Source organism: Prorops nasuta, unplaced genomic scaffold (genome assembly GCF_024137725.1).
Source record: "Prorops nasuta isolate Cenicafe-Biocafe unplaced genomic scaffold, Cenicafe_Pnas_1.2 PNAS00018, whole genome shotgun sequence".
NCBI classification, from domain to species: Eukaryota; Metazoa; Arthropoda; class Insecta; order Hymenoptera; family Bethylidae; genus Prorops; species Prorops nasuta.
In genome coordinates this window covers 1,367,158-1,394,190 of record NW_027116815.1, presented here as the reverse complement: position 1 = coordinate 1,394,190, position 27,033 = coordinate 1,367,158, and the positions used below count along the sequence as shown (strand labels likewise).

The following is a 27,033-nucleotide window of genomic DNA, read 5'->3' as shown; positions in this document are numbered from 1 at the left end:
AAACTAATTGGGAACGGCTTGCAGTGGGTAGGTCAAATAAATTAACCCGTCGATGTTCCCCTGGCAAAGTTTGCAAAGAGAGACAAGCTGACGAGGAGCGTGTAAGTCGAGCAGGTTGGCCAAGGCGAGAAGGAGAATGCCACGTGATGTAGAAAGAGCGGGGGGGGAGGGGGGGAGGTCTCGACTCTCGAGATTTGTTGGAACAAGTAGCTCTCTATTTTTACACGAGGCACGCGTCAATACATACAGCTTTTTCCTCTCTTTCCAACTAACTGGACTTGACCTAGGAAATTCGACTGGAATAGGTCAAAGATCCACAGGTGGTCGTTCTAGTTTCATTCCTAATTTAATAGATATTCCTCGTCCCTCTTTTCCATTCGATATGTAATTGCTGCATGTGTGCCTATATCTAGTAAGTATCAAAAGTAAGCAAAATCTCTGAAAAGAGTGAGATTCGTTTTACTTATGGTTTTCAATGCGGTCTTTGAGGTTAGGTTGAGAAGACTCCATGGAATGGAAGTATTAGTATATGTTAAATATTGAAATAGAGGAGTGGACGTGGCACGTTACTCGATACATCAGCTGGCTGCCGCTGCCGTGTGCAAGCTTGTCTTGATTCTTTGTGACCGCAGCAAATTCAAGGGTTGTGAGACTGTGGCAAGTGCTGGAGTGAGAGGAGCAAGAGAAAGAGCGGGAGAAGGTCCGGTTTTTCTGGTTTTTAACCTCTCTAACAACTCTCTCTAACAAACTTCGTACTGTCTTCTTGAAGCATAATAATGCCCTCTTTAATTCGCATTCGTAATATCCTGGAAAATTGTTACAAGACTACTATTTGTATATTCATTACTCTTATCTCTATTTAAAAGTGGTAAACCTTTTCATTATACTTACTCGAGGCTGGCAACTCAGACCTACGTAAAATTCGAGTTTCACGTCAGTTGTTGGAACTCTTCCAAATCGTATTTCTAACAGGTTCGTTTGCCTTTTTTTACTTTCTTTTATCATACATTACCTTGAACCAACAAATCAAAATTGAATTCCAAATTATTTCTTGTACCGTTAAACGAAAATCTCTTAGTGAATTTGGCATATTTTCTAGAAACATAAGCCACTTTGTAAATATTGTGTTTTTTCCAACATAACGAGAAACAAAAACCGTTCGCGAAATTTAAATTTCTTTGCCGTAATTTAACTTCGAGTTCTGTGCAAATTCCATGAATGGTATTCAATCTTGGAACAAACTTATTAGCTTGTCGTTTGGATTGTCAAGAAACTTTACTTCGAAAAACGTCACAAGTTAAGAAACCAATGCAAATCAGCGAGAATTAAAACTTTAACCAACGTAACAATTCTTATTTGCTTCTCTCGTGTTCTGTAATTTTATCCTATTCGAGAAATATTTAAATCCATAAAATGGCGCCATCTACCGTTTATTCTTTTTACTTATGCGCAACAGTTACACGCACGCCGTTCTACTTTACCATCTACATATTCTACATTTAAGAGAGGTTAGGTTGCTTACTGATCGGCGAAGGATAATTTAACCTCTCCATAATTTAAAATGTACGATCCAAGCGGATGCCGGCTGATTAATTGCGACATAGTGAGAAAAATGTCTGTTAGTCGACCTACACAGATCGATTTACATCAAGCATATATAATTACAGTCTCAAGAATCCTTTGCTTGCAGTGTTTTGAAAGTCTTGTTACATTGTGTCCTTGCTAAAACCTCTGCTACAAACAGGTTAGGAATTCTACATTCAAAGCTGATAAGTACGACATGGAGTCCACATCAGACAACACGATCTCCGTAGGTATCTCTTGTTTATCTTTTGGACGGATATACAGGGTCCACCAGCTAAAATGCCCTATGACATATATAGATGCAAACACATTTATCTCTCCGTAACTCAGAAAGGTATTATTAAAGTATTGCATAAAGCCTTTCTAAACGTGATTTTGTATTGAAAAAGATCTTGAGCAAAATTTTAATAACTATAATAGTTACAGAGACAGAAGTTCATTTACATCGATCTATACCGTGTAGCATTTTAACTGGCGAAGCCTATGCAGTGTGAGGTACACAATACACCTCAGAGCTAGAATTTACAAAATAATTTCTCTTTGTAACTATAACAAATATCAATTATACGTATCATATTTTTATGAATACAAATCAAAAGGAGTTTCTAAAAGGTTTTATACCAAATTTTAATGTCTCGATCGAATTGTTACAAATATTCATGTATTCTCACGTCATGTTCAGGGTGTCTTAAGTACCTTACCCTATATTCTGTTCTTTTATATCGCATTTAGACATTTAAATTTGTGTTTCGCCCCATCAATCGCAAATTTCACTAGTCGCATTGGCATATGTTGTGCCCATTACACGATGACCATTTTCATTCAACATAACTGTCAAGCTGTTATAATACTCGGGTATTGCACTCCAGTATCTTTTCATGCAAAACTTAAAGAGAAATGGTACTTAACAAATGTGAGTCATCACTGTTTCCATTCTTCCTTTGATTCGTTTAAAAAAATTGTTCCTGGCGCGAGTTCTACGACCAATGGGGCGAGGCATGAATATGTGAATGACATTTAATAAACTGTTTATATAGGTTATTCACTTTCACATGCTTTTGGGTAGTAAAAAAGAATTCGTTTCGTTAATTAAAAGAGATATAAATTTTTGGATTTATATCGAAAAGACTTTTGAAATAAGTCTCGTGCAAGAAATTATTATTTTTAGTAGTTACACAAATATAGACATGTCATTATCTATTTTTATATGTACTTGCCGTCGAGACACTACCGTGTCTCTTGATAAATAAGTTTTTACGTTCATGTTTTGAGGCGAGTTAATGTAAACATCTTGTATATTTGTTGCATTGCCCTCCTTGTGATTCTACAGGATAATTCAAAAGTCGATGCAGATCTGGTAAACATAGAAAGCAGGGCTGGTTCTGAAAAAAATTTTATTACAATTTTTAAAATTACTCATGACTACTTAATTACATAACAATATGTTTAAACCAAGGGAGCATTAATTATTATGCAGCTTAGTAAATATTAAAAATATTAAAAAGATTTATGTAAAATTTTGTGAATATTATAATAATAATATAAAAAGCTAGCCACTTTTTTTCATATATTGTTAATATTTTTCAAGTTACATAAAAAAACGTCGAGGTGTAAACTCACTAAGTCGATAGCCTCTAGAAATATTATTATGTAACTAGTTGTTAAATATGAAATAATATTAAAAATAACGTAGACAAATTTTTGTATGGATAATGGTAACAGACAATAAAAAGTTAATGACTTTTTGTGTGTTATTGATATTTATCAAGTTACATAATAATGTATGTAGCCTAAACATAGCCGTTGTGTAACCCGATAAATATCAGTAATATGATGAAAAAAATCGTTAGTTTTTTACTGCCTATTATCACACATATTTGCAAAAAATTCTTATAAATCTTTTCAATATTGTTAATATTTATAAACCTACGTAACAATTTATGCAGACTCTAGGCTTAAAAGTATTGTTATGTAACTTGGTAAATATTGATAATTTAAAAATATTATGAATTTTCTTCTTAGAATCAGACCTTCTATTTAGGATTTCCTGGTTAGTATCCATTCATAAAGTATCTTGTGTAATCTCGATTCGTGTAAATATGTAAATTAATACACCTTGAAGTAAACGATTTTCTCTTATAGCAACACGAAATAGATTTACTACCCAGTCGCTGGAGCAAAAGATACAATGCTGACAAGGTGGTGGAGAATTTTATTGAGCTTTTTCAGGAAGGTACAATAAAAAAAACATTGGTTTTTGCACATTAACAATTGACTCTGTTGATAAATATTTCAGTTCTGAATGATGTTCGTTCCAAAACAAAATATTTACTGGATGTCCCTTATGGTGACACGAATCGCACGAAAATGGATATATATGGAATTGATTTGCCAAATGGTGTGTATATACAGTAAAAATAACTATATTTATAAAAATGATACTTTTTTTTATTAATGCTACACGAGCAAAAATTATTTCAGATGCTCCTATCTTTGTTTATATTCACGGTGGATACTGGATCGAGTTGACCAAAGACTCTGCATCGTTCGCTGTTCCTGTTTTGGTCGCTAGAGGGATCAAAGTTATTTGTTTGGGATATGATTTATGTCCCAATGTTAAGCTTGCTGATATCGTGGCTCAGATTAAATCAGGCGTCGAGCGGATTCTGGCCGATGCGGTTACCTCCGGGTCCCGGTATGACAACAATATTTGAACCTTGATAGTAAACATATTTATCTCGATGGCTTTTTAAAATTATTTGCTATAAAAATAATGCTGCGTCTCTTGATAAGAGGGCCAGGTTCTACCTAATTATTATAATTATTTCTTTGGTAAAAATTGTAAACTGTAGTTAATTCTATTCAATTTCAAACTTTACCAAAAGGATATATTTTTCAAAATATTTACAAATAGATGGATTAACAAGCTGTAAGACTTGTAAAATGATCTGGAAACTTTTTATAGATGTGTTTGGGTTGGAGGTCATAGCGCTGGTGCTCATTTAGCAGCAACTCTGATTCATGATGACGTTTGGCTCAAGCGAATCGCTAGCAAAGGATACGACCAATTGTTGAAGGGAATTGCGTTGTTTGGAGGGGTTTACGATATCAGTCCTTTGCAGACTGTCAGTTTTAACGAATTATTACAACTTACAGAGTGAGTTGCACCATTGTATAGCTTATGTTTTTTTTTGGTATTATTAAACATCCTCTTTTTTATTATTCAGGGATGAGATTAAGGCTTACAGCCTTTCAAAGCTTGATGCAACTAACGAAATGCCTATAGAAGGCATTAAAGTTATCTTAGCTGTAGCTGGATATGAAGCTCCTATTTTGAAGGAACAGAGTGTATCGTATGCGATGGTAAGTAAAGAATAACGATATATTTTGTTAACAATTTATTTTTTATCGAAAATGCAAAAGTTTAGTTAACTTTAATAGTTTGTATATCTCTCAAAATAAATAAATAAATCATTAACATATTGTATTAACGTTAAAAACTAAATTAACACTTAGATTATATTTTCTGAGTTTACCACATTAATAGAATCAGCTTAAATAGAGTATGATACTAACAAATAATTTTCTGAATTTTTCCAAAATTATTTGAACATTTATATACATTTCCAGAAACTATTGACTTTGGTAGATCACGTTGAATACATTATGCTACCCAAACATGATCATTTCGACCTTTCGGAGGATTTGCGAAAACCGGATTACATCCTTACACGTTTACTTATTCAAAATATACTTCACTTGTAAGAACAACTTTACAATAAGATAAACATAATGTGACGTCACATATATTTGAAAACAATCAATATTTTTTTCATACCTCTCGATAACATTATCATTTTTCTCTTATTCTTCCTATATTTTGCATAATCCACCAAAATGCATATGATCACTTGGATTTTTATATACTTCACGTTTTTCTTTCATAGCTCTTTAAAGTTTTATTTTAGCAGATAATTCCTTCTCTTTACAAGATGCATTCATGTTTGGTATTTTTTTTTAATGCTAAATTCTCCATATCAATAATACATACTAGTTTCCAGCATTCATTTTTATTGAATGAACGTGACTGGGTTCCAGTTTCTTTTTCATACTTATAAAATAAAATCAGACCATACTTCTGCTATATTTTGCAACTTATTTTGTTAATTTTCCCCATCGCTGTACAAACAGTTTTTTAAACATAATTTATACAGGGTGTTTCTCTAACGGCGGCAAATAGGAGATTCGTGTTAGTTGACTATAGCGCTCAGGATGATGGTATCTGAGAGTGCTGATTGGTCAATATCATGTAGTGCCAACATGAAATGGTACGTTACCAATAGATGAATACGAAAAATGAGACCCATCCGCCATTTTGGAGTGGAGAAGTGTTTACATGCTAGTGGTAGAAGAAAGAGGTGTGAAATGGAAAAATGTCAAATAGTGAGGTTATTAAAGTAAAAATGGAAAATAATGAATGGAATGTAAGAATATTCGAACTTTCCATTTATTATTTTCCATTTTTACTTTAATAACCTCACTATTTGACATTTTTCCATTTCACACCTCTTTCTTCTACAACTAGCATGTAAACACTTCTCCACTCCAAAATGACGGATGGGTCTCATTTTTCGTATTCATCTATTGGTAACGTACCATTTCATGTTGACACTACATGATATTGACCAATCAGCGCTCTCAGATACCATCATCCTGAGCGCTATAGTCAACTGACACGAATCTCCTATATGCCGCCGTTTGAGAAACACCCTGTATGGAGGGAATAATCCGTTTTTTTTACCATAAAGAATTATTATTATACATGTGTAGAGCTTCATTGTAGAAAAATACATTAAACTTTACAATATCACAATACAGTTAAATTTTGAAGGAAATAAATGAATCAAACAATATACTGCACGATACGTGAAGGCCATATTGAGTTTATTTTAAGGAGGTTCAGGGGTTGTGCCAAAATGCAGAGAACTGAGTGAAACTAAGAGAATTTATTATTTTAGTGTATTCGAATGACACTGATTTTTTTGTATATTTTCTTTCCGACTATATTTCGATAATATTCAACTGAAAAGTTTCTTATACATTGTACATGAGTTCTTATGGGATGCGTTCAAACACAATCGATTGACATAGAGAGCGATGCTGTAAAAATGTAAAGTTTAATAAAAAATTCTTGAAATTATTTGTTTAGAACTTTCAGAAGGTATACGCAAAATTTCTGTTTTTAGTAACCAAACAAAGTTCCAAGCCATTCAGTAAAAAGTAAACAAAACATTGAGCTTGCTAGTTGTGCGAGATAGTGCATCAGCATGGTGAGAAAGGACACCCTGTCCTTCACCCCGCCAGACACCACTGACACTCATTAAATGGAACACTATGGCCGGTATTCATAGTCGTTACTTATATTTAAGTCTGACTTAAAGTATCGATTGTCCTTTTTCACCTAACAGTATTAGAAAAAGATAACCTATGCTTAAGTCGGTCTTAAATATAAGTAACGACTATGAATACCGGCCTATATATATTTATATTATTACATATTCTTGTAGGTGGCCTCAAAAATATTCCAGAATCCTCTTTTCATTTTTTTACTTTGTATAGTCACTTACGAGGTACCGTAAATAAAACTGTTTTTAGCCCTATTTCAAATCTGATGTTTACTACAGATTTCAGGTAGCATGAAAGCTTATACACTCACCCAAATAAATTTTTTTAGGTGAGTGTATCCATAGCAGAGTTTACCTATGATTAGCCTTTATACTTCTCCCTTTCACACAAAAATAAAATTTCCTATCCAATATTAATAAACTATTAAGTACACTTATTCTAAATAGTTCAAAATTCTATATTATAAAATACGAGAGGCAACCCTTAGTTAAAAGGTACACAGTGGGAAATTGAATCGTGTGTGGTTTCAACTATAGTGTAGTATATCATTTTCCATGGAAGTACAGAGTGAAGCTAGCCGAGTCACAAACGATTCAATTTTCCATTGTGTACATACAGTAATTATTCTTATCGATCAAGAATTGATTTTGCGCGCAGATATGTGCGAAATGAGAATAGTTAACATTGATTTTTTTTTTATTCTCAGTATTTATAAAAGTTACAAAATTTTTATTATCTCCATTAGTTTTAATCTTAAACAAACGAGATGAACGGTGCAATTTTTGCTTAGTGTTACTGTTAAAATTTGAACTAAAATTCTCTAACATTTATTTTAACCTTATTTCTCGAAGAACGTATTAAAAAAAGAAATAGTACTACATATTTAATGATATTAATATATATCTGTATAATATTAAAAACAAATGTAGCCTTTGTAGAAAGATTTGACTTTCAAATATATTCTGTCACGTAACTGTGATCATTTTAATCTACGGCAGATTTACAGAAATTGGACTACAATCTGACGCGTATAATGGCACAAAATATATTTGATTATAAGAACATTAAGAGTAATTCGAGATTACATATTTCTTCCTATAGCCATATATCTTATTCCAATAATTCTAAAGAATTTGGATTATTATTTTGCAGTTCTTCTTGTTTTCTTACATAAGATGTGATAACTTCTTGTATCCTTTCCTGTCCTAATTTATAATTTCTGTCCAAAATAATCTTTAAGTTTTCATCATTATTTGCAGGGTCTTCCTTCCCATCATCTAAGTATAAAGAGAATGTATCCCAATAATCATTTTTACGTAATCTTTGCAGGTGTTCAGCTACTTGCTTGAATGCTGTTACAGCTATAGTAGTAAAAAAAGTTATTTATCTTTAAAAACTTCTCACAATCAATAATATTTAAACTTACCTAAGTCATCAATCTTGGTTTGATTAAATCCTAGATTCTGCATGGTATTAACTCTTACAATGCAATCTAAAATATCTTTGTAATCTGGAATTATATTTGTGTTGTCGTATGCCCGAGGATGTAATTTTTTTCTTCTTGCTATATTGTGGTTGATAAAATTTGTTATGGCTTGGTCCACAATAGGTATTCCAGTAGGTGCAAAGTGCTTTGGCCTGAGTATAGGTCTGCCAGCATCAGGATTTTCACCTGTTCTCTTACATAAAGCATTGTACAACTCTACATACTTTCTTTTATACCTTTCCAACCGAATATACATACTATTTTCTTCATCATCAAAATTAACTTCAGCAACCTCTAATTCTTTTATCCGTGCCTGTACTTTACGTAAAGCCATAGCAATTTTATTTGTCATTTTATCTACTTTTAATACATCGGTTGATTCCAAATCATTGCCAGGTGCAGCTGTAGCTTCCTCATCATTGTTTTTCTCAGTGTCATCGTTAACTGACAATATATCTAAATGATTTATTTCCTTCAATTTATCCATAACACCTTTTATATGATAGTAAAGCCCCTTACTCTTAACTAAACATGTATACTTTCTTGTTAGATAATCAATAAGTTTTTGAGAATTTTTCTTATGAATATCTAACTTGTCATAGCGTCTCCTTAATTTTCCTACAATTTTTTCCATTTCTATGGAGCATTCTTTTTCCATACATAAATCGATAAATTTTGATATAATTTCTTGACTTTTATTCCCTGTGCTAGACCCATTTTGGGTATTGTTTACATTAAGATATTCAGTTTTTACAGGTTTTAAAGATATATTAATAGGCTTTAGTCTCTTTGCCATATGACTGGAAGATGTAGATGCTGTCTCCATATCTTGAGGATAATTTCGTTTAAAATTACGTAATATATTAACATTTGCATCTGTATCTACCTCCATTTTTATTGTAGATTTAATTTCATGCTCACTAATGTCACCTTCAGGAACTTTGTTAGGAACTGTTGTATCCTATTTTAATAAACAATTTAGTTTGATTAGAAAGGAATTTTAAAAGATAACATTGTTATGATAATATAATACCTTATACGTTCCACCGTCTTCATCAGACGATATACAAATCACTTCCACGCCCATAATGACAGAGAGCATAAAAACTAAAAATCGTAATTATATGGGCCTCTTATCACTCTTTAAATTCAATATAACTAACTGATTATGGTCAATTGATACACTTTCGTCGAACAGATAACTAAAAAATATCAAAAATTTCAGAAATGATCTTCAAAAATAGCCTATCAAAAATAACAAGATTTGCTTCGATCATTCAGCAAACGATATTTACTCCTTCAAAAAACATCAAAGTTCGCGCTAAGAATTTGTAGCTTTCGCGTCTCTTTCGTTCGGTTTCAACTTCACCTTTCATTTGTTTATAATGGCTTCTATGGGTGCGTTCACGGAGACGCTATTTAGCGCTATTTGTGCTACTGCGCAGAGAAAATTGCCTATTATAGGCGCGTTCACGGAGCACGCTTCAGCGTTGCCAACTCCGCCATTTTGATTATACTACGGTGTATGTACAGTGCTGTCAGTGATGCCAGAATCAAGTTTTTAGCAACAAAAATAAAGTTAACCGCTAGCCAGCAGCAGTCAGCAGTATAGAAAATTTGAAGGGAAGGGATATATACCTCTTCCCTTCGAATTTTCTATACTGTTGCTGGCTAGCGGTTAACTTTATTTTTGTTGCTAAAAACTTGATTCTGGCATCACTGACAGCACTGTACATACACCGTAGTACACTATTGCTCAATAATCTTGCGTCAGGCGAGGGGCAGTGGGGATAAGAGAGGCAAGGGGTTATCTAGGGAATTCTAGTGGACACCGTCAAATTTTTGATCGGCTATCCCTTTGACGTCAAAAGAGCTGTCAAAAGCTAAATTAATCTGTATTTTGAAGAAATACAGAAACATAAATATTTTTAAAAAACAAATAAGAAGAAAGAAAGAAAGGATTTTAATAAATATATAAAGAAAAAATATCAGATGAGTATTAGTTAATAGGAAATGTTAAAGTAATTGTTAATTATTAAGAAAATATACTTTGTGGTTTTTTTATTTCTGTTACAGGTTAAATGCGTTTTCTGATGAGCTTAAATTACAGAAAAGAAATATATATAGACCAATAAATAAAAAAGGACTAATTTATGAAGCATTTCTGTGTGGACCAGTCATTTCAATAATTATGATGTAATGTTCTAATAGTGAATGTGTAAGCGTTTGGTGTATATACACAAAGAAATTTTATTAAAAATTAATAATTATATATAATAATGTGTTGATTCTTATTACTATAAATTAAAGCTAGTTCAATTAAAATATTCTTTTTCTTTCCTCCTTATCTGAATTCTATACATACATAGTAATTACATATTCTCGTAGAATCTATTCTTTAAACTAATTAAATTGTAACTATTTGGAATGTGCAAGTCATAACTATTTGCTTCAATGATATTTATTATTCATTGTAAGAGAAATTGCATAGAGCCTCTGCAAATTTCTTATTAATATGTCACATCCTTCTACATATTATCTTTTATGACATTTATATGCCTCCTTTGCACTATTTTCTTCTAGTCTATAACATATAAAAATAATTTTACAATCATTAATTATTACACGCAGATCTGATGATTCTGCTGATCTCTAATTAATTTTATAAATATTGAAATCATTGATAAACCATTGTCTAGTTAAATTTGAAAAATAGGCATTTGAATGATGTTATTTAAATTTGGTATCTCTTTTGTGAGATATGTTCTCATAGTACTTGGGAAGATAAAGTTCTTTAGAAGGTATGTGTATACTAATGAGTTCATTTTGCTTTCAGCTTCGAATAGTTTTTCAACTACGTGTTTGGATATACATTTTGAATATAGAATATATTTATTTTGTTACTCCTATTATAATGTTGACAGAATTGGTAGTAAGATATATCAATCATCTGAAAATAATAGAATATATATATGGCGACTAGATAAATTAAGGATTTAAGACAGATAATTCTCAACAACAAATAGGAGTAACAAAATAAGTATTGTATATTAGGAATGGATATCCAAATATGTAGTTGGAAAATTATTTGAAGCTGAAAACAAGATTAACTCAGCAGTATACATGAATGTATTGGAGGACAATATCCTGTCAAATGTAAAGAAAAGATATCATGTAGATGAAGTACCAAACATTACATTTAAGTACAATAAATTAAGTGAAGTGTCTAGATTCTTCAAATTTAATAGAGCAATAGCTTACCTATCATCCTCACATTGATAGAATCAATTAGACAGCAGAATAAGCATACTTCAGCGTATTTGAAAATATCTAGAGAAATATTGGTATATGTTGAAAACTAAAAGAAGAAGGAACAAACAAGGCAAATAAATGTCACACAAGATGTGAAAGAATGTGACAGATCAATAAGAAATTTGAAGAGTCTTTATGCAATTTGTCTCGCATTGAATAATACAAATAATTGAAGCAAATAGTTATGACTTGCACATTTCAAATAGTTGCAATTTAATTAGTTTAAAGGATAGATTCTATGAGAATATCTAATTACTATGTATGTATAGAATTTGGATAAGGAAGAAAGAGAACGAGTATTTTAATTGAACTAGCTTTAATTTATAGTAATAGGAATCAACACATTATTATATATAATTATTAATTTATAATAGAATTTCTTTGTGTATATACACCAAACGCTTTCACAATCACTATTATAACATAATTAAACCATAATTATTGAAATAACTGGTCCACACAGAAATGCTTCATAAATTAGTCCTTTTTTATTCATTGGTCTATATATATTTCTTTGCTGTAATTTAAACTCATCAGAAACAGCATTTAACCTGTAACATATATAAAAAAACCACAAAGTATATTTTCTTAATAATTTATAATTACTTTAACATTTCCTATTAACTAATACTCATCTGATATTTTTTCTTTATATATTTATTAAAATCCTTTCTTTCTTTCCTTTTATTCGTTTTTTAAAAATATTTATCTTTCTGTATTTCTTCAAAATACAGGTTAATTTAGGTTTTGACAGCTCTTTTGACGTCAAAGGGATAGCCGATCTAAAATTTGACGGTGTCCACTAGAATTCCCTAGATAACCCCTTGACCCTCTTATCCCCACTGCCCCTCGCCTGACGCAAGATTATTGAGCAATAGTGTATAATCAAAATGGCGGAGTTGGCAACGCTGGCACGCTTTTAGCACTGCCAACGCTACTGCGCATAGAAAAATGATTGAAATGTGTGCGCAGTAGCGTTGATAGCGTCTCCGTGAACGCACCCTATGTGACCCTAAGGAAGGCCTAACCATTTACTTTTCATGGATCTAGTTGCGCTCACGGCATAGTAACGATAAAATTTACTTTTGCTGTGTCAGCAACTCAGGCGCTTAGTAAGCACAAAATAATATATGCGTTATGATTGGTCAATTGCTGTCAACTAACTCAGCGCTTAGTAAATATCAAATAGTCCTGAATGCCTGAATGTAACCATTTCATTCAAGTTTACCCGGTTTACCCGAAATATATATACGGAATTACGGGGAAGAGCTATAGAAATCATTTGTTAGGCATATGTAGATGTTTATTACACCAATAAAAACGTTTGTTAGTAAATAATTTTTGAGAAAATGCAAAAATAAAAATCAGCATTAAGTTGGATGGACATTATGGCTTAAATTTATGAATCAAACTTAAGCTTAGCACGGTCTTAGCTAAGATCAATTGTCTCACTTTAACCTTCAATACAATGCTAAGCTCGATCTTCGTTTTATGAAATTGCTAAGCTGAGATTCGAGCTTAGTTTGGTTTATAAATTCGAGCCTATATATTAAATGAGAGTAGTTATATCAATTCAGAATCGTTTGTAATTTCTGAAAAATAACCCTTAATGCTTTGCTTTTTAATTGTGAATATCGACCGACAACTCGAGCTTATTCTCATCATACTTCGATTTGCAAGTTTTTAAGTAACAGACTTTAAATATTACAATGACGTGTAAATAATAATGCTAAAATCGTTAAAAATACAGTATCCTTCAAGTCAGAGGTGCCTAACAAGTAGTAGTACAGGGGTCTTTTCCTAAGGGTGAGGTTCACCAAGCCCGGCTTGGGGCTAGCCGGGCTAAACTTATACAGCTCATGTAACGGAAACTATGTATACTACTTTAGCCCAAAAGTATACCATATTAGCCCGGCTAGCCTTCAAGCCAGACTTGGTGAACCCGGGCTAAAATGGTATATTTCCTGTAACATAAGGGGTGCTTTTAATAAATGGAACTTAAGTGTAGTACAGTCTTTTAGCTCTCGCTTTAACCTTCAATACAGTGCTTAGCTCGGTCTTCGTCTTAAGTGTTTGCTAAGCTAAAACTCGATCTTAGTTTGGTTTATTGAAACCAACCAAGCTGATTTTAGGATGAGTTTCGCCAAGCTAATTTGACTCACTTAAAAGTGTTATAATTAATTCATGTCGCAGAAACTATACTACTTTAAATTATACTTTTGCTTAACGGGATCCCTCACGCATGCTTTACCGACAGTACAAGTCAATAAACAATTCGTTTAATAAAAGCCAAATGCGAAGCAAATTGCAAAAACGGGCTTCTTTATGACAAGGTGCCAATTCTAACGAGTCAATCGAGCTTAAAAAAACTCAAATCGGACGAAGAATAACGCTGTACCACTGTCCCGCGTTCTTGAAGTGGAAATAACCAAAAGTAACCTCCCTTCAAGAACGCGGCACAATGGTACAGCGTTATTTTTCAACTAATTTGAGTGTTTTTAAGTTCGTTTGATTCGTTAGGACTAGCACATTGTCCAACAAACGCCCGATTGTTCAATTTGCTTTGCATTTAAATTTTATTAAACTAATTGTTTATTGACTTGAACTGTCGATAAAGTAGGCGTGAGGGATCCCGTTAAGTTAACTCGACTTGGTAGGGTTCACCCTTAGCCTGAAAATCGACACTACATTTGTTTCCATCGAGGGGATTTAAGCTGGGTTAGGGTTAGCGTTCCACCAATAGAAACTGTTGAAGACTATTAACCCGGGATTCATAAACAAAACTTAAGCTCAAGTTCAAGCTTAAGACGGGTAAAATCTATAGTCTACGTGACACATCTTATAGGTTTCAAGGTGAGCTTGAACTCAAGTTCTGTTTATGAATCCCGGCCTTAGAGTCCGAATCTGAATATTTCTATTGGTGGAACGCTAACTCTAACCAGCCCTGACCCGATTGAAACCCTCGATGGAAACATAAGCTGTGTTTTATTTAGCTACACTTTTAACACTTTTCTACACTTCCCGTATTTCTGTCTTTGTCCATTGTATAAGTTGACACCTTAAAAAGTGCACAAAGTGTAAAAAGTGTAGCAACTTTTTGCTAAATAAAACACAGCTATAGAGACCGTGCACACCATCACAATGATAGCGAAGTGTCAATGTATAACTGTATACGTATAAATAAATTACACTCAAAAACTGCGAAAATTGACCGATAGTTTGCGCTGATAGTATGCATATACACCAATATACATTCTTATCTCACTGTCATTGTGTTAGTGTGCACGGTCTCTATACTCTCTATAGTCACTGATCGACACAGTCAGACACAGTCGGACACAAATGTACAGTTTGTCTGACATGCAATGTACCATTTGTGTCCGATTGGTAGCATTCAGCAGAGACAAATGTTGAGGGAGCGGTGTATGTTATTGGCTATTACTCTTAGATCCTATAATTTTATCCAATAGAAGTAGAAGTTTAAAAAGAAATCTGGTAACGTTACTGAGCTGCTACCTCTGCTGAATGCTACCATTGTGTCTGACTGTGTCGATTTTAAGGCTAACAGGAAAGCAACCTTGGTAGGGTTCACCCTCAATCAAGGGATCCTCAAATACTATAGTATATGTTACGTAAACTATAGATTTCAAAGTTACTCGCACTATGAATACGGAAGGTGTGTTCACTATTCAGTATTCTCGAAGAAATTCGTGGTTGACGTCAGTTGACGTCACTCAACGTCACTAGTGAGTTCCGTTAATGGAGGAAAGTTCTTTTCCGGTCGTCTATCAAGCCGATCAAGATGGGTAAGTGTAATTTTTTTCATTTATCATTGTTTTTGTAGTATTTTAAGTAATAATTAAACTCATATATGAAATATAGAATCATGAACGCTTTAATCTTGATATAAAAGACATAATCTCTCATGTTTTATAGTTAATTTTGAGTATACATAGTATTGTTGAGATTCCGCGTGTTAGCAGTTCATTCTCTTTGCAATTGGCATTTAATTTCTTTTTGATTAATTTTTGCATGTATTATTTAAGTAATTGTAGTTATATATGCTTCTTGATTATCTGAGATGAGTGTTTTTTTTTTATAATGCATGTGCTATGTCGTTTTGAATGTTAAAAATCACATGTTTATTTTTGGTTAACAGGTAAGCCCCGTGGTCTTCGTACTGCTCGTAAGCATGTTAATCACAGGCGTGATCAACGTTGGAATGACAAAGACTATAAAAAGGCACATTTGGGAACAAGGTGGAAAGCCAATCCTTTTGGTGGTGCTTCCCATGCCAAAGGAATCGTCTTGGAAAAAGTGTAATTAGGGAATACTATATCATTGTGCTAGCAGATTTAAACCATTTTTTTAACGTACTTTATTGTTTATAGTGGAGTTGAAGCTAAACAGCCAAATTCTGCTATCCGTAAATGTGTGAGAGTACAACTCATCAAAAATGGCAAAAAGATCACAGCATTCGTACCCCGAGATGGTTGTCTCAACAACATAGAAGAAAACGATGAAGTTTTGGTTGCAGGGTTCGGTCGTAAGGGTCATGCTGTTGGTGATATTCCTGGAGTTAGGTTTAAGGTAGTAAAAGTAGCCAATGTTTCGCTACTCGCTTTATATAAGGAGAAAAAAGAAAGACCAAGATCATAAGCTGTATTTGACACAACTATGTATTGATTTACATTAAAAAAAGAGAAAGTCATAAGTCTGTGTGTTTATTTATTTTAAATCCATTCTTAATTATATTTATGGTCCTCTCTTATGATTGTAAATTAATATTTATTTTCCACATCCAGCTTCAGAGTTTCCTCCATATTTATAACTGTTTCTTCCACTGTAGAAGTCAATGGTGTGAATGTTCTTCTAAGGCTACTTGGAATAGTCAATTTTGATATGTTGTTTCCTATTTGTATTATCTGTAAATCAATTAATTTTTTTAAATGAAATATTATTGTTAATAGAATTTTGTGAATTATCTAATTTACCTGCTTTATTGCAGTAAAATCAGCATATATACTGTTTATTTCCTTATCTAATTTTGGTTTGGTAGAGTCAATACTTATCTCTGGTATTTGGCCTGCAAAAGCTTCAATAAATTTTTCTACTTGTATTGTTAGTTGTGAATTTATTTCTTCATTTTCATTAAAGTTCATTACTTCTTCTGGAAGATCGGAAACTTCTTCCAATTCTATCTCTTTGATATTGTCTACATATTTTTCAATACCCTCAAAATATTTTTTAGCATCCACATCACTTGATTTAACGAAAGAATTAGAAGGTGAAGTTTGTACAGGTTCTAATTTTGTATTCTTCAGTTTGCTCTGATTAGACTGCACAACTTCTATGTAAATAGTAATTACAAAATCTAATAATAATCTTAATGTAGGAAGCTGCTCTTCCAATTTACAATTTCCCTATAAACAAAAACCATGGCTATTAAAATTCAATAATATAAAATAAAAAATTACTTACTAATAAAATATTCCTGTCGGAACAGATTCCGATTTCATCGTAAAGCTTAACAATCTCATCTGTCAAAGCTGGACCATTTAAATTTTCTAGTTCCGATGCATTAGGTAATGAACGTGCAATTAACCAATGTAATAAATTCACTCGGTTTTCTCCCTCAAAAATGGTAAATTGGACAGTATCCTCTTCGGCCTTTACTATCTCTGGATATTTCAATTTTAGCAAAATTTTATAAAATTTAGAAAACACCATTTGAGCATCATATTCAGTTATACAAACAGCCATGACTCTATTAATTTGTCGTTATTGGAATTATAAAAATACTAAAAAATGTCATGTTTAACGTTAATTAGTAATCCTTAAAATTTATTATTATATGAATATGTCACTGAATATTAACGACTTTTCAACAATCTTTGCTGCCGAGTGCATTACTGGATTATTTCGTAAATTCAAAAAGAAGCCATTGATCATGATTAAGCTAGAGAGGATCTGGAGGATCACCCCTCTCTTTTAAAATACTTCGGCAGTCGGTCTGTCGGTTTCGCAGTTCAACTCGCTCGCACACCTGCACATTGCACAGTTATACATATTTGACAACTACTCGTGTATAATTTATGCACGCTTACCAACGACGCTGAAGTGAGAATGCATATTTACATACGTTTATTATACGGATATGAAAAATACACATTTGAAAATATCACAATTTAACAGTCTCCTTCATTATCGTTATCCGGTGTCGATAAGCATCGATTGAGTAAAAAACACTTGTATAAAGACGACTGGACTATTTATATTTTTGTCCAGATTTCTATTGTTGATCTTCAAGAAAAACTTCGAACAAAACTTTAAATGTTAAGAGCACTTAAAATATTAAAATATAAAACAAGTTATAATTTCAAGGGAAATAAATCGTTTAATAAAAAGTTTATTTTCTACATCCGTTAATAATCAATAAAATACTGTTTCAGTAAAACAATAGAGTATATTCTACATAGTGTACACAATGCCAAAGTACAGTTTAATTTGCAAAAACTGTCTATGGACATTTATTTCTTTAATAGACACCATTTGTACATACGTCATATCTCGGCAAGTATATATTAAATTATACTTGGGTCATTAGCATCATTAAAAAAATGTCGAGACAGAGATTAGCTACCTATGTTGAATGATCAATAGGGTGATATTACACTTTACTCTTCAACTTCTGTTTAGGTATTAGCTGATTAGTTAAACTTTAAAAAAGCAATCAATTCACTTTAGAAGGGTGGCGGCTGATGCTGATAAGGATGTTGCGGAGGTTGATTTAAGTGTCGTTGTAAATGAGTGACCAATTGTGGCGTAGGTGCCTGTCCACCTGCTGCCTGTTGCTGCTGAACTTGTTGTTGAGCCTGCTGTTGCTGTTGTGCTTGCTGCTGCTGTTGCTGCTGCATAGCCAGCATCTGTTGTCTCATACGCTGATTAAGTGCCTGTTGCTGTAATCAAGAAAAGAAGCATCTACAATCTGTACCAAATATCCAAACAGGGATAGTCATACCTGTTGATACTGTTGATTTTGTTGTAAGCCAACATTTGCCGCATTTACGCCAGCAACACCTACAGCTCCTGGTTTACCACCAGCTTGCCTGTAGGGAGGAGCTGCTTGGTTCTGAACACCTCCGCCCATTGCCCCCATGGTATTCATCGTAACATTCGGTGCCTTAATTATTAATTTATATAATTTCAAACAGCTTCCTTAAAATTTTTAGTCTGCAGATTTAAAAATTTACCTGTAAGTATGGTGGTCTGGCGGCTCCAGGCTGCAATCTTTGTTGAGGCATGTATTCCTGTCCTCGTTGAGGCCCCATCATTTGCTGTTGATTTTGGAACATCATATTCTGTTGTTGGCTCATCATTCCTTGCTGTTGCTGTTGCAGAAGCTGCTGTTGCTGAGCTTGTTGAGGTGCCTGTTGTTGTGGTGGTTGTTGTTGCTGTTGCTGCGGTATCATTTGTTGACCTCCGTAACCCGCGTAGTTTTGGTTCATTCCTAGACAAAAATGAACGCGTTATTAAATTTATTTGAAGGAATAGAATATCCTATGTTTACACTTTTTTGCTTACCTTGTTGCATGTTTGTGTACATTCCTTGCTGCTGTTGCTGCGGCGGCTGCTGTTGTTGCTGGGCAAACATACCTTGCTGAGGATTAATTGCTGGTCCACTATGCTGCGCCCTTAGCTGCTGCCGAATGAATTGCTGCCTTTGCATACCCGGAAAAGCTCCCGGACCACCTACGGGTGCGGCGTTCGGTTGTTGCTGAGTACCCATGAATTGATTCGATGGTAGTCGTAAGCGAAGCATATTGGACAGTGCTTGTTTCGATTGATTGTTCATGCCAGGTCTGTCGTAACGCACCCCTCCCACTGGAGGTTGCGGCAATTGCTGACCATAGCTATATTGCTGAGCCGGAGGATGACCTTGCTGATTTGGATACCATTGCTGCTGCGGTTGCGGTGGCTGGTTGGCAAACATGTTCGATTGCTGAGCAACTGGTGGTTGCTGGTTGAATGCCATTTGTTGCATTTGAGCCGGTGGTTGCTGAAAATGCAAACGTTTCTGTTCAGTGAAAAAAAAAGTATTCATCGGTAAAAGGGTTGTTGGTAATAGTGGTGATAAGCCAGAAGCATCATCCTTCCACGAAAGAAACATTTAGACTTAACCTTCAGACGAACCTGCATCGGTTGTGATACAGGTGCGGCGGGCGTGGCGGCACCTTTGTTTTTTCTATGCCTCTTACTCTTTATGCCTTTTCCTTTGCCATTGACCGTGGTATTGTTAGCCCCGGTGCCGCCAACGATACCACCTATTCTCCCAGGAGAATCGATGCTCATCGGAGTATCGGCCTTTCCAGGTTCCACTTCCTTTTTGTCGGGCTCCAAGTCTTCTGGAGGTAATGGTGGAGGATCCAAATAATAATTCGGTTGTTTGATTTGACTGTGAGTATGGTACCGCAGTAATTTATGAGCGTTTTGGTACGTAAGGGGTTTACGCTCCAGTTTTACTGCCCTGAACCATGCCCATGATAAAGGTGCCGGATTCTTGTGACCTTCCAATAACTCCCACGATGATACCCTCTGCGAATCGCATACTTGGAGACCCTGTAATGATTTATTTTTTCATATTTAATCTTACGTTCAATTTATTCTTAATGCAAATCTTTTATTTATCATACAGATTTACCAACCTGTTTTTTATCTATGCTATCAAAGCCAGCAATTTTGTTGCCTTTAGTATCAGTCAGACAACCGACAGGCTCACAGGTAATAACCTCCATAGTTAATTTAGGAAGAGGTAACAATTGCCTCACGTACCGTATACTTAATGAATTTCTATCCCCAAGCTCTTTCTTCAGTTTCTTCATCAAATTCTGATAGTGCTTTTTATTCTCGTCTTTCTCTGATTGTGAATCTGAGACTAACGTGGAGTGTATTAAAGTCGCCAGCATGTCTATAACTGTAGTAAATAGCTCCGAATTATTATTTAAGTCTATGACACCATAGCTCACTAATTGTACTAGTAAAATCGCCCAATCGGTGGTGGCAGTAGTGTTTCTCTGTATCGTATCAAATACACCTCCAACCAAACTGAATCTTAATTGCAAGGCATCCTGCAAAACTTCCCTGGCCTTTGGGTCCTCGGGACCAATATTTTTTTCCTCTTTGCTAGTGTTCAGAAATTGTAATAATTGGGAGTGCAACGAGCCGAGTAAGCCTTCTCTCTGATCGTCCTGCCCTTTTAAGCAAGTCAGTACCAGGGATAGGAATGGTTGATGATTGAACAAAGATGGCGATTTGGATCTACCCCTATCCCGGCCGGCTGCCTTCGACCAATTACCAGATTCCAAAACTTGTCCCGCTACTTTCAGCACTCTGCCTTGCACCGCACTGGATAACTTGGATACCAGTGGGGCCACTAGCCAAATGGAACCTGATTTTTTGTCAGGTTTATTGGACATTGGTGCATTCAATTGGAAGACATCGATCGCTGCTTTGGCCACAGTATCAAGCCACTGAGAAAGATCATTTGATCCCGGAGGAAATTGATTGTACATGAGCTGCAAATCCAGCCAGGACATCCTAAGACTCCACTGTTCCAGATTCTCCAAGATATTAGTGATGTGTGTTTTCTGATCTATGAAAGCTTCCGTAGGAGTGTCAGGATAACAGATCATATGTAGCAGTCTTTGAGCTTGCCTCGGTGTTAAAACACTATCAAGCAGTAAATCTGGATGAAAGAGCTCTTCTGGATTTTGTAAACATCTCTCCAATACCCACTCTTGACTGCAGATTTGTCGAAGAACGTGTTGCGCAAAATCGGAGAGACCTTTCACGTTTTCTGTTGCCATTCCTGTGGTACTACTGGAAGACGACATTGCCAAATCGAGACCAAGGTCATCAGTACCACCCAACATGTCGCTGGTACCAAGGATATGACTTATGGATAATTCACCAGATCCAGTACCACTCACACCAACACCAACGCCAACACCAACGCCAACGCTACCAGGTCCTCCTCCACCCTTACTGGAATGAGTCAGGGGGAGATCTGGTTTCTTCACTGGTTGTTTACCAGCAGTGGCATCACCTACGACCAAAATTGCTTTTAGCACAGCCAGAACCGGTCCTACCCTAATGTTGTTGTGAGCGGCTGAGAGAAGATGTCGATCACAGCTCAATTTTATACTGTAGCCTCTTGGATTGCCACTGGGCAATGGATGGGGGCTCGTACTAACGGAATACAATGCTGGCTGCGGACATTCAACAGTCTTGAATAATCTCAGAAGCAGATGACACGTTAAACGAGCCCCTGCTTCCGCCTCCATGTCAGCATCACCTCGTCCTTCGTTACATGTCTTCAAGAGTGAAGGCAGAGCTATATGGACTACGAAATCCTCTAGTGAAAAACAATGTCTCGCTGCAAAGTAACATTTAAATGAATAAGTTTGATGTGATACAAAAGTAAAATAAAATGAAGGAACCATTATTACCTATAAGAATGGAGGTGAAAACAGCCAAAGAGTTATGAATACTCAAATCCTGCACATCTACTTGATTGAGAACGTCGATATAGAAAGCAGGACTATTGGAGGAACAGCACAAGGCGAGAAGTACTCCAAGCCATTCAGCATTGAGAGCATTGCAACATGCCGTCAATTCAGCACATGTAATTGCAATGTCGTTCAGTCTATCATTGTCAGTCTCGCTGCAAACAGCTACAATCGCATTGCAGACAAAGCTGTAACGATTAGCAGGAGTCTCGTTCAGTTGTCTGGCCCACTGAGGTTCAATTTTTCCACCACGACGAGGACTGGTGAACACGTCTACCATAAATTGTGAATTGTACACGTGGCTAGAGGCAACTGGCTGAGCACCACTAAAAAGAGCAGTTCGAATTTTCGGATAGGCATTGCTGAAGGCTTCGACGCCGTGAGGTTTGGTCTTCAGCAAGGAACACGTTGAATATAAATCGTAGAGATGCGCCAAAACACAACGTTCTGCAGAACTGCAGTCGCTTGGGTTAGACACGTGCTTAACGACTTTACAAAGTAAATCGAATACAGCAGTGGTTTGCTCCGGAGAAAGCAGCAAGCAACAATGATATCTTCTCAGTATGCCAACTACGTAGAGACTTAAGCTGGTTGTGTAGCTTCGAACAAGTTGGCTGTTCCTAGCTGCCAATTGAGATTCAACTTCAGGAAGCTCCTTTAAAATCTGTATGCACACGTCTATCAAGCCATAAATATTCAAAGCTAGCTCCATCAAATCAAATAAAAATGCCACATGTTCTTGAACAGGTAGGTAAGAAGATCCAGCCAATGCAAAAGTATTCAGCATCTCAATCACTTGTGTCGCGCATTGCCACGTGACAACATGCTGATCGAAGTAGCTCAAGTTCTGGAATTTCTGCGTTACAGCTTCAAAGTTAAATTCGCTGCGGGAATGCTTCTTCACCTTACCACCCTCTGCCACGTCGATGCTGAATTTTTTGCCAAATAATTTGCAAACCTCCTTTGTCATCTTCTTCACGACGTGTCTGGCTTCGTCTCTGACACGGCCCACACCATAAAGCAACACGTGTCTTTGATTGCAATCGTGCTGGCTACAAGTTTCATCCTGAGGTAATGGAAAATGTGTGGTATAAAGAAGGTGCCTGCTGTGACTCGATGGAATTTTCGAATCCAATCCCTCGTGACCCCCATGACCAGTCAAAGCATCCTCCTTGGGACTATCAGGGGCATCCATACTATTCTGCTGATCCTTTGTGATATGTTGTAGCAATTTATCAAGGTCATCGTCTATCTTACTATCGTCGTAGTCCATTGTCCTACCATGGTCCGTTTCAACTTCCAATTTAGTTGGCTTCAGATCTATAACTGGGAATAAACTATCTTCGTCCATTGGTTCCCTATTACTCGGCGTAGCAGGCTTACTGGCAACCGGGCCTTGGATCAAATCACCTCTCGAAATTAAGGTACACATATAAGCATCGTGTGAAAAAACATCATGCCGAATCAATTCGGAGAACAAGTGTACTAGATTGGTGAACTGTACTTTTGAATGATTGGATGAATTATCCAAAACCGGTGCATCCACGTCGAGGAATTTCATGAGCAGCGGTTGGAAAATTGGAAGGACCGGTGGTGGATTCCCATTACTGCAGACACTGTCCTTATCGTCATTGTCATTAGTCTCCCCACTCGCTTCACTCTGCCGTTTCTCTAATAATTTTGCTACGGCCATGGCCCTGTGTTCTCCCCATCTCTCCGCACTGACTGCCCATTCACAGAGGATTTCAACGATAGCACAATCTTGCTGAGGATTGTAATCAGTTTTCGTGTCACGGTCACGGTCACGGTCACGGTCACGGTCACGGTCTCGGTCTCGGTCTCGGTCCCGATCGCGTTCTTTTTCTCGATCTCGCTCGGTGCTCGAATCTTTCGGTGGTGCAGTGAAAATTTTGCTATACAAAGTATCAAGTGAATTATTCGAGTCCATCTTATCAAAACTATGCCTATCTAAAGCATCCAATGCTGCCAATACTTTGCTCGTAGTCATTCCTGCGCTGCTTTGCTGCCATTTATCACACGACCAACGGCCTTCGGCAGCTTGTGACCTTGCTCGAATATTTTCTTGAGCCGCTTTCAATTGCTTCATGGTAGGATCTGTTGCGCTCGCTGGGGGACAAGGGAGTGCACCTGGAGGACAAGGTAGATAATCCAATGGAGAACCATTCAACACTGATGATGCTTTTCCTTCTCCCACACTGTTCCAAACAAGAGCTGTCGGGCATTCTAAAGTAATTACCTGCACAAAGTATAATTGATGCTTTAATAATTAGTCTAAATAAATGGAAATTCATTTTTTGTCATGGAACCCCAAGCCAAGTTATATTTAATTATTTTTTAAAACTATAGTTTTTCTCTTTATAGTCAATTTAAAAAATTGAGTGTAAAAACGGTTAAAATTTACTAAGTGTAAATGCAAAATATCCTGACTTTGTGCGATGTGATCTGTTAACATTATGAGACAATTCTTGTTTAATCAAATACAAATTCACTCTAGTTCAAAAGACCAGTCAAGTCATTATCCACTCGTGTTTATACACACGATATTTTCCTATGTGAGTAAATTTAAATTATCTGGCTTAGGGTCAGATTGTGTCGAAATTTTAAGCAACACTGCATCGATGTGTTTTGATAAAATACCTGTATTATCGTAGATAAATTGTAAATAACATCTCGGTGATGAGGACAAGTCAAATAATCGTTAAAAGCTATTGTCACCGGATTTGACGGTGGCGGTAATTGAGTAGTTGTGGCAGTATCTTTAGTAGTAGCAGTAGTAGTAGCAGCGGTAGTAGTGGTGGTATTAGCTTCGGTTTTTTGAATAGCTGCAATGGACGGACTTTGCGGATTATTAGCGTTATTGACCTCTGTTGCATTATTGCACATTTGTGCTAATTTTCTGCAGCACAAATACGATAAGCGTCTAGCTAATAGTTGAGATTGAACAAACTCCTCCAGATACTGCAATGCCAATGGCAATAAAAGTTTTAATATTCCATCATCAGCTGGAGATGACCTCATTTTATCCAACAACTCTAAAATCCATTGAAGCAATTCTTGTCTGTCCAATAAACCTTCTTCAAACATATATTTTGCCAACTGAATGCAGTAATTCCACTGTTTCATTGCTAATTTGTGTTCGTCATTCATAATAGATCCACTTGGTACAAGTTGACTTGTTGAGTTTGGCGTTGCTGGTTGTGGAATGGTGGAGGCTGTATTGTTATTACCATTATTACTGTTGACACTGTTACTATTATTATTGTTGCCACTGTTGTTGCTAATATTATTGTTACTGTTTGTACTGGCTGTATTATTATTTGTAACAGCACCATTGGTGCTTGTATTGGCACTACTGCTACCATTACCATTTCCATTACAAGTACTGCTATTTGTTGTACTGCCATTAGCACTTAAAGTACTAGATGATTGGTGACCCATATGATAGTACTCTTGTAATTTTGATAATTGGTCTTTTAAAAATTTTATTAGAGTTCCGGTCCATTCTGTAATCAATACGGATTAGAAAATTTATTGACTTTTATTAAAAATTTGAATAATTAGAAGTAGATAAGAGAGCTTACCTGTTGTAGGATCTGGTAGTTGCCTCTTTTTAATTTTTGCCTCTGAGACTGCTACTGTATATGCTGAACTAAGTTTAATAAACCATGCTGCTCTTAACATTGGTACTTGATATTCGCAAAGCATCATAAATATTTCCTCCTTTTTATTAAAGTTTGGAGCTTTCTTGGCCAGAGCTACAAGGGGTTTGCACCCAGATAAATCTTTGAACCATGCTTCAATACTGGTTTTTGTCCTTGCAGTTACAGGCCAGAAATTGTCTTTAGGATTAATTTGTTGTCTTTTTCTACCTGTATCAGGCATAGTGGCAAGCTCTTCCTTTTTCGCCAGAATGGCATTGAAATAGGCACCAACTTTAGCTGCAGTGACGTTACAGTGCCTGGCTGTACCAAATTCGTCTGATAATTGTGGCATGGTGGCAAACCCATGTTTAACGTTGATAGAAGTTAATTCGTCCTCTTTCTGTTTGGGTTCTTGAGGATAAACGTCAGGTGGACCTAATCTTGGCCGTTTTAAAGGCCTCTTCTCATACAATATTCCCATCATGTTATCCGTTATACCAATCAGTTATCGGATTTCTGAAAGAACATTTCTCGGTGGAGGAGGTGGAACGAGAAAATCTCAGTTCGAAAATTTAGCACGGCCGCAAATTATTTACACATAATGGATCAGAAATTGCTCCACTATTTTTCTCCCTTCTTATACAATCCATAGGTCCTTTTTTAAGTACATAAAACACTTCCATGCATCATTGGAACAGGTACTAATTTTAATATATACATAATAGAATAGAATTTGTAGAAAATATAAAATCAAATGTCACGTCAAACTCCTACACTTCATACTCCGCCATTGTAGCATCACGGACACCACGGACCTAGCCTAGCCTTACCCGATCATCCCGATCTTGCTCCCTTTAAACTAGTTTCACGTTCATGCAGCTTTTTGAGTCGGGTAAGCTGGCAACGCTGCAGCAAGTTGGCAACGCTGTGCTTGCCGATGCAAATTGCAAGCGATGCAACCGGCAACGTCGCCTGTCAGTTGTGGGAGCATACGGACGAGATCGGGAATTACATA

The 27,033-nt window shown here is 35.7% G+C and overlaps 5 protein-coding genes across 8 annotated transcripts; 2 read left to right on the top strand and 3 right to left on the bottom strand.

The window, feature by feature from the left end:
- The first annotated feature begins 767 nt into the window (after positions 1-767).
- KFase (kynurenine formamidase) lies at positions 768-5,843 on the top strand. Its single transcript, XM_066737880.1, has 8 exons — positions 768-972; positions 1,668-1,810; positions 3,727-3,817; positions 3,881-3,982; positions 4,066-4,279; positions 4,550-4,741; positions 4,812-4,947; positions 5,215-5,843. Exons 2-8 carry the CDS (start codon positions 1,781-1,783, stop codon positions 5,347-5,349), a joined length of 900 nt encoding a protein of 299 aa, XP_066593977.1. The 5' UTR covers positions 768-972; positions 1,668-1,780; the 3' UTR covers positions 5,350-5,843.
- Positions 5,844-7,561: 1,718 nt separating this feature from the next.
- Positions 7,562-10,752, bottom strand: LOC136779885 (death domain-associated protein 6-like). 3 transcript variants are annotated; one of them, XM_066737800.1, is made up of 5 exons: positions 10,115-10,752; positions 9,510-10,011; positions 8,735-9,437; positions 8,417-8,662; positions 7,562-8,351 (listed from the first exon to the last, which is right to left on the bottom strand). In XM_066737800.1, exons 2-5 carry the CDS (start codon positions 9,576-9,578, stop codon positions 8,101-8,103), a joined length of 1,269 nt encoding a protein of 422 aa, XP_066593897.1. In that variant the 5' UTR covers positions 9,579-10,011; positions 10,115-10,752; the 3' UTR covers positions 7,562-8,100. The 3 variants fall into 3 exon arrangements, with proteins under 3 accessions (XP_066593897.1, XP_066593894.1, XP_066593896.1); XM_066737797.1 differs by having other exon boundaries at positions 8,417-9,437; positions 9,510-9,678; positions 9,772-10,011; positions 10,115-10,751; XM_066737799.1 differs by having other exon boundaries at positions 8,417-9,437; positions 9,510-9,678; positions 9,846-10,011; positions 10,115-10,751.
- Positions 10,753-15,483: 4,731 nt separating this feature from the next.
- On the top strand, positions 15,484-16,502 carry RpS23 (ribosomal protein S23). The gene is made up of 3 exons (XM_066737761.1): positions 15,484-15,594; positions 15,948-16,107; positions 16,180-16,502. The coding sequence occupies exons 1-3, from the start codon at positions 15,591-15,593 to the stop codon at positions 16,445-16,447; spliced, it is 432 nt and encodes a 143-aa protein (XP_066593858.1). The 5' UTR covers positions 15,484-15,590; the 3' UTR covers positions 16,448-16,502.
- LOC136779861 (uncharacterized) lies at positions 16,436-17,743 on the bottom strand. Its single transcript, XM_066737760.1, has 3 exons — positions 17,270-17,743; positions 16,783-17,211; positions 16,436-16,713 (listed from the first exon to the last, which is right to left on the bottom strand). Exons 1-3 carry the CDS (start codon positions 17,549-17,551, stop codon positions 16,570-16,572), a joined length of 855 nt encoding a protein of 284 aa, XP_066593857.1. The 5' UTR covers positions 17,552-17,743; the 3' UTR covers positions 16,436-16,569.
- Positions 17,744-18,184: 441 nt separating this feature from the next.
- Positions 18,185-27,021, bottom strand: kto (kohtalo). 2 transcript variants are annotated; one of them, XM_066738066.1, is made up of 9 exons: positions 25,959-27,021; positions 25,015-25,880; positions 22,297-24,613; positions 20,494-22,223; positions 19,970-20,407; positions 19,373-19,847; positions 19,042-19,298; positions 18,810-18,971; positions 18,185-18,747 (listed from the first exon to the last, which is right to left on the bottom strand). In XM_066738066.1, the coding sequence occupies exons 1-9, from the start codon at positions 26,500-26,502 to the stop codon at positions 18,532-18,534; spliced, it is 7,005 nt and encodes a 2,334-aa protein (XP_066594163.1). In that variant the 5' UTR covers positions 26,503-27,021; the 3' UTR covers positions 18,185-18,531. The 2 variants fall into 2 exon arrangements, with proteins under 2 accessions (XP_066594163.1, XP_066594164.1); XM_066738067.1 differs by having other exon boundaries at positions 19,982-20,407.
- Between the last annotated feature and the right edge of the window lie 12 nt (positions 27,022-27,033).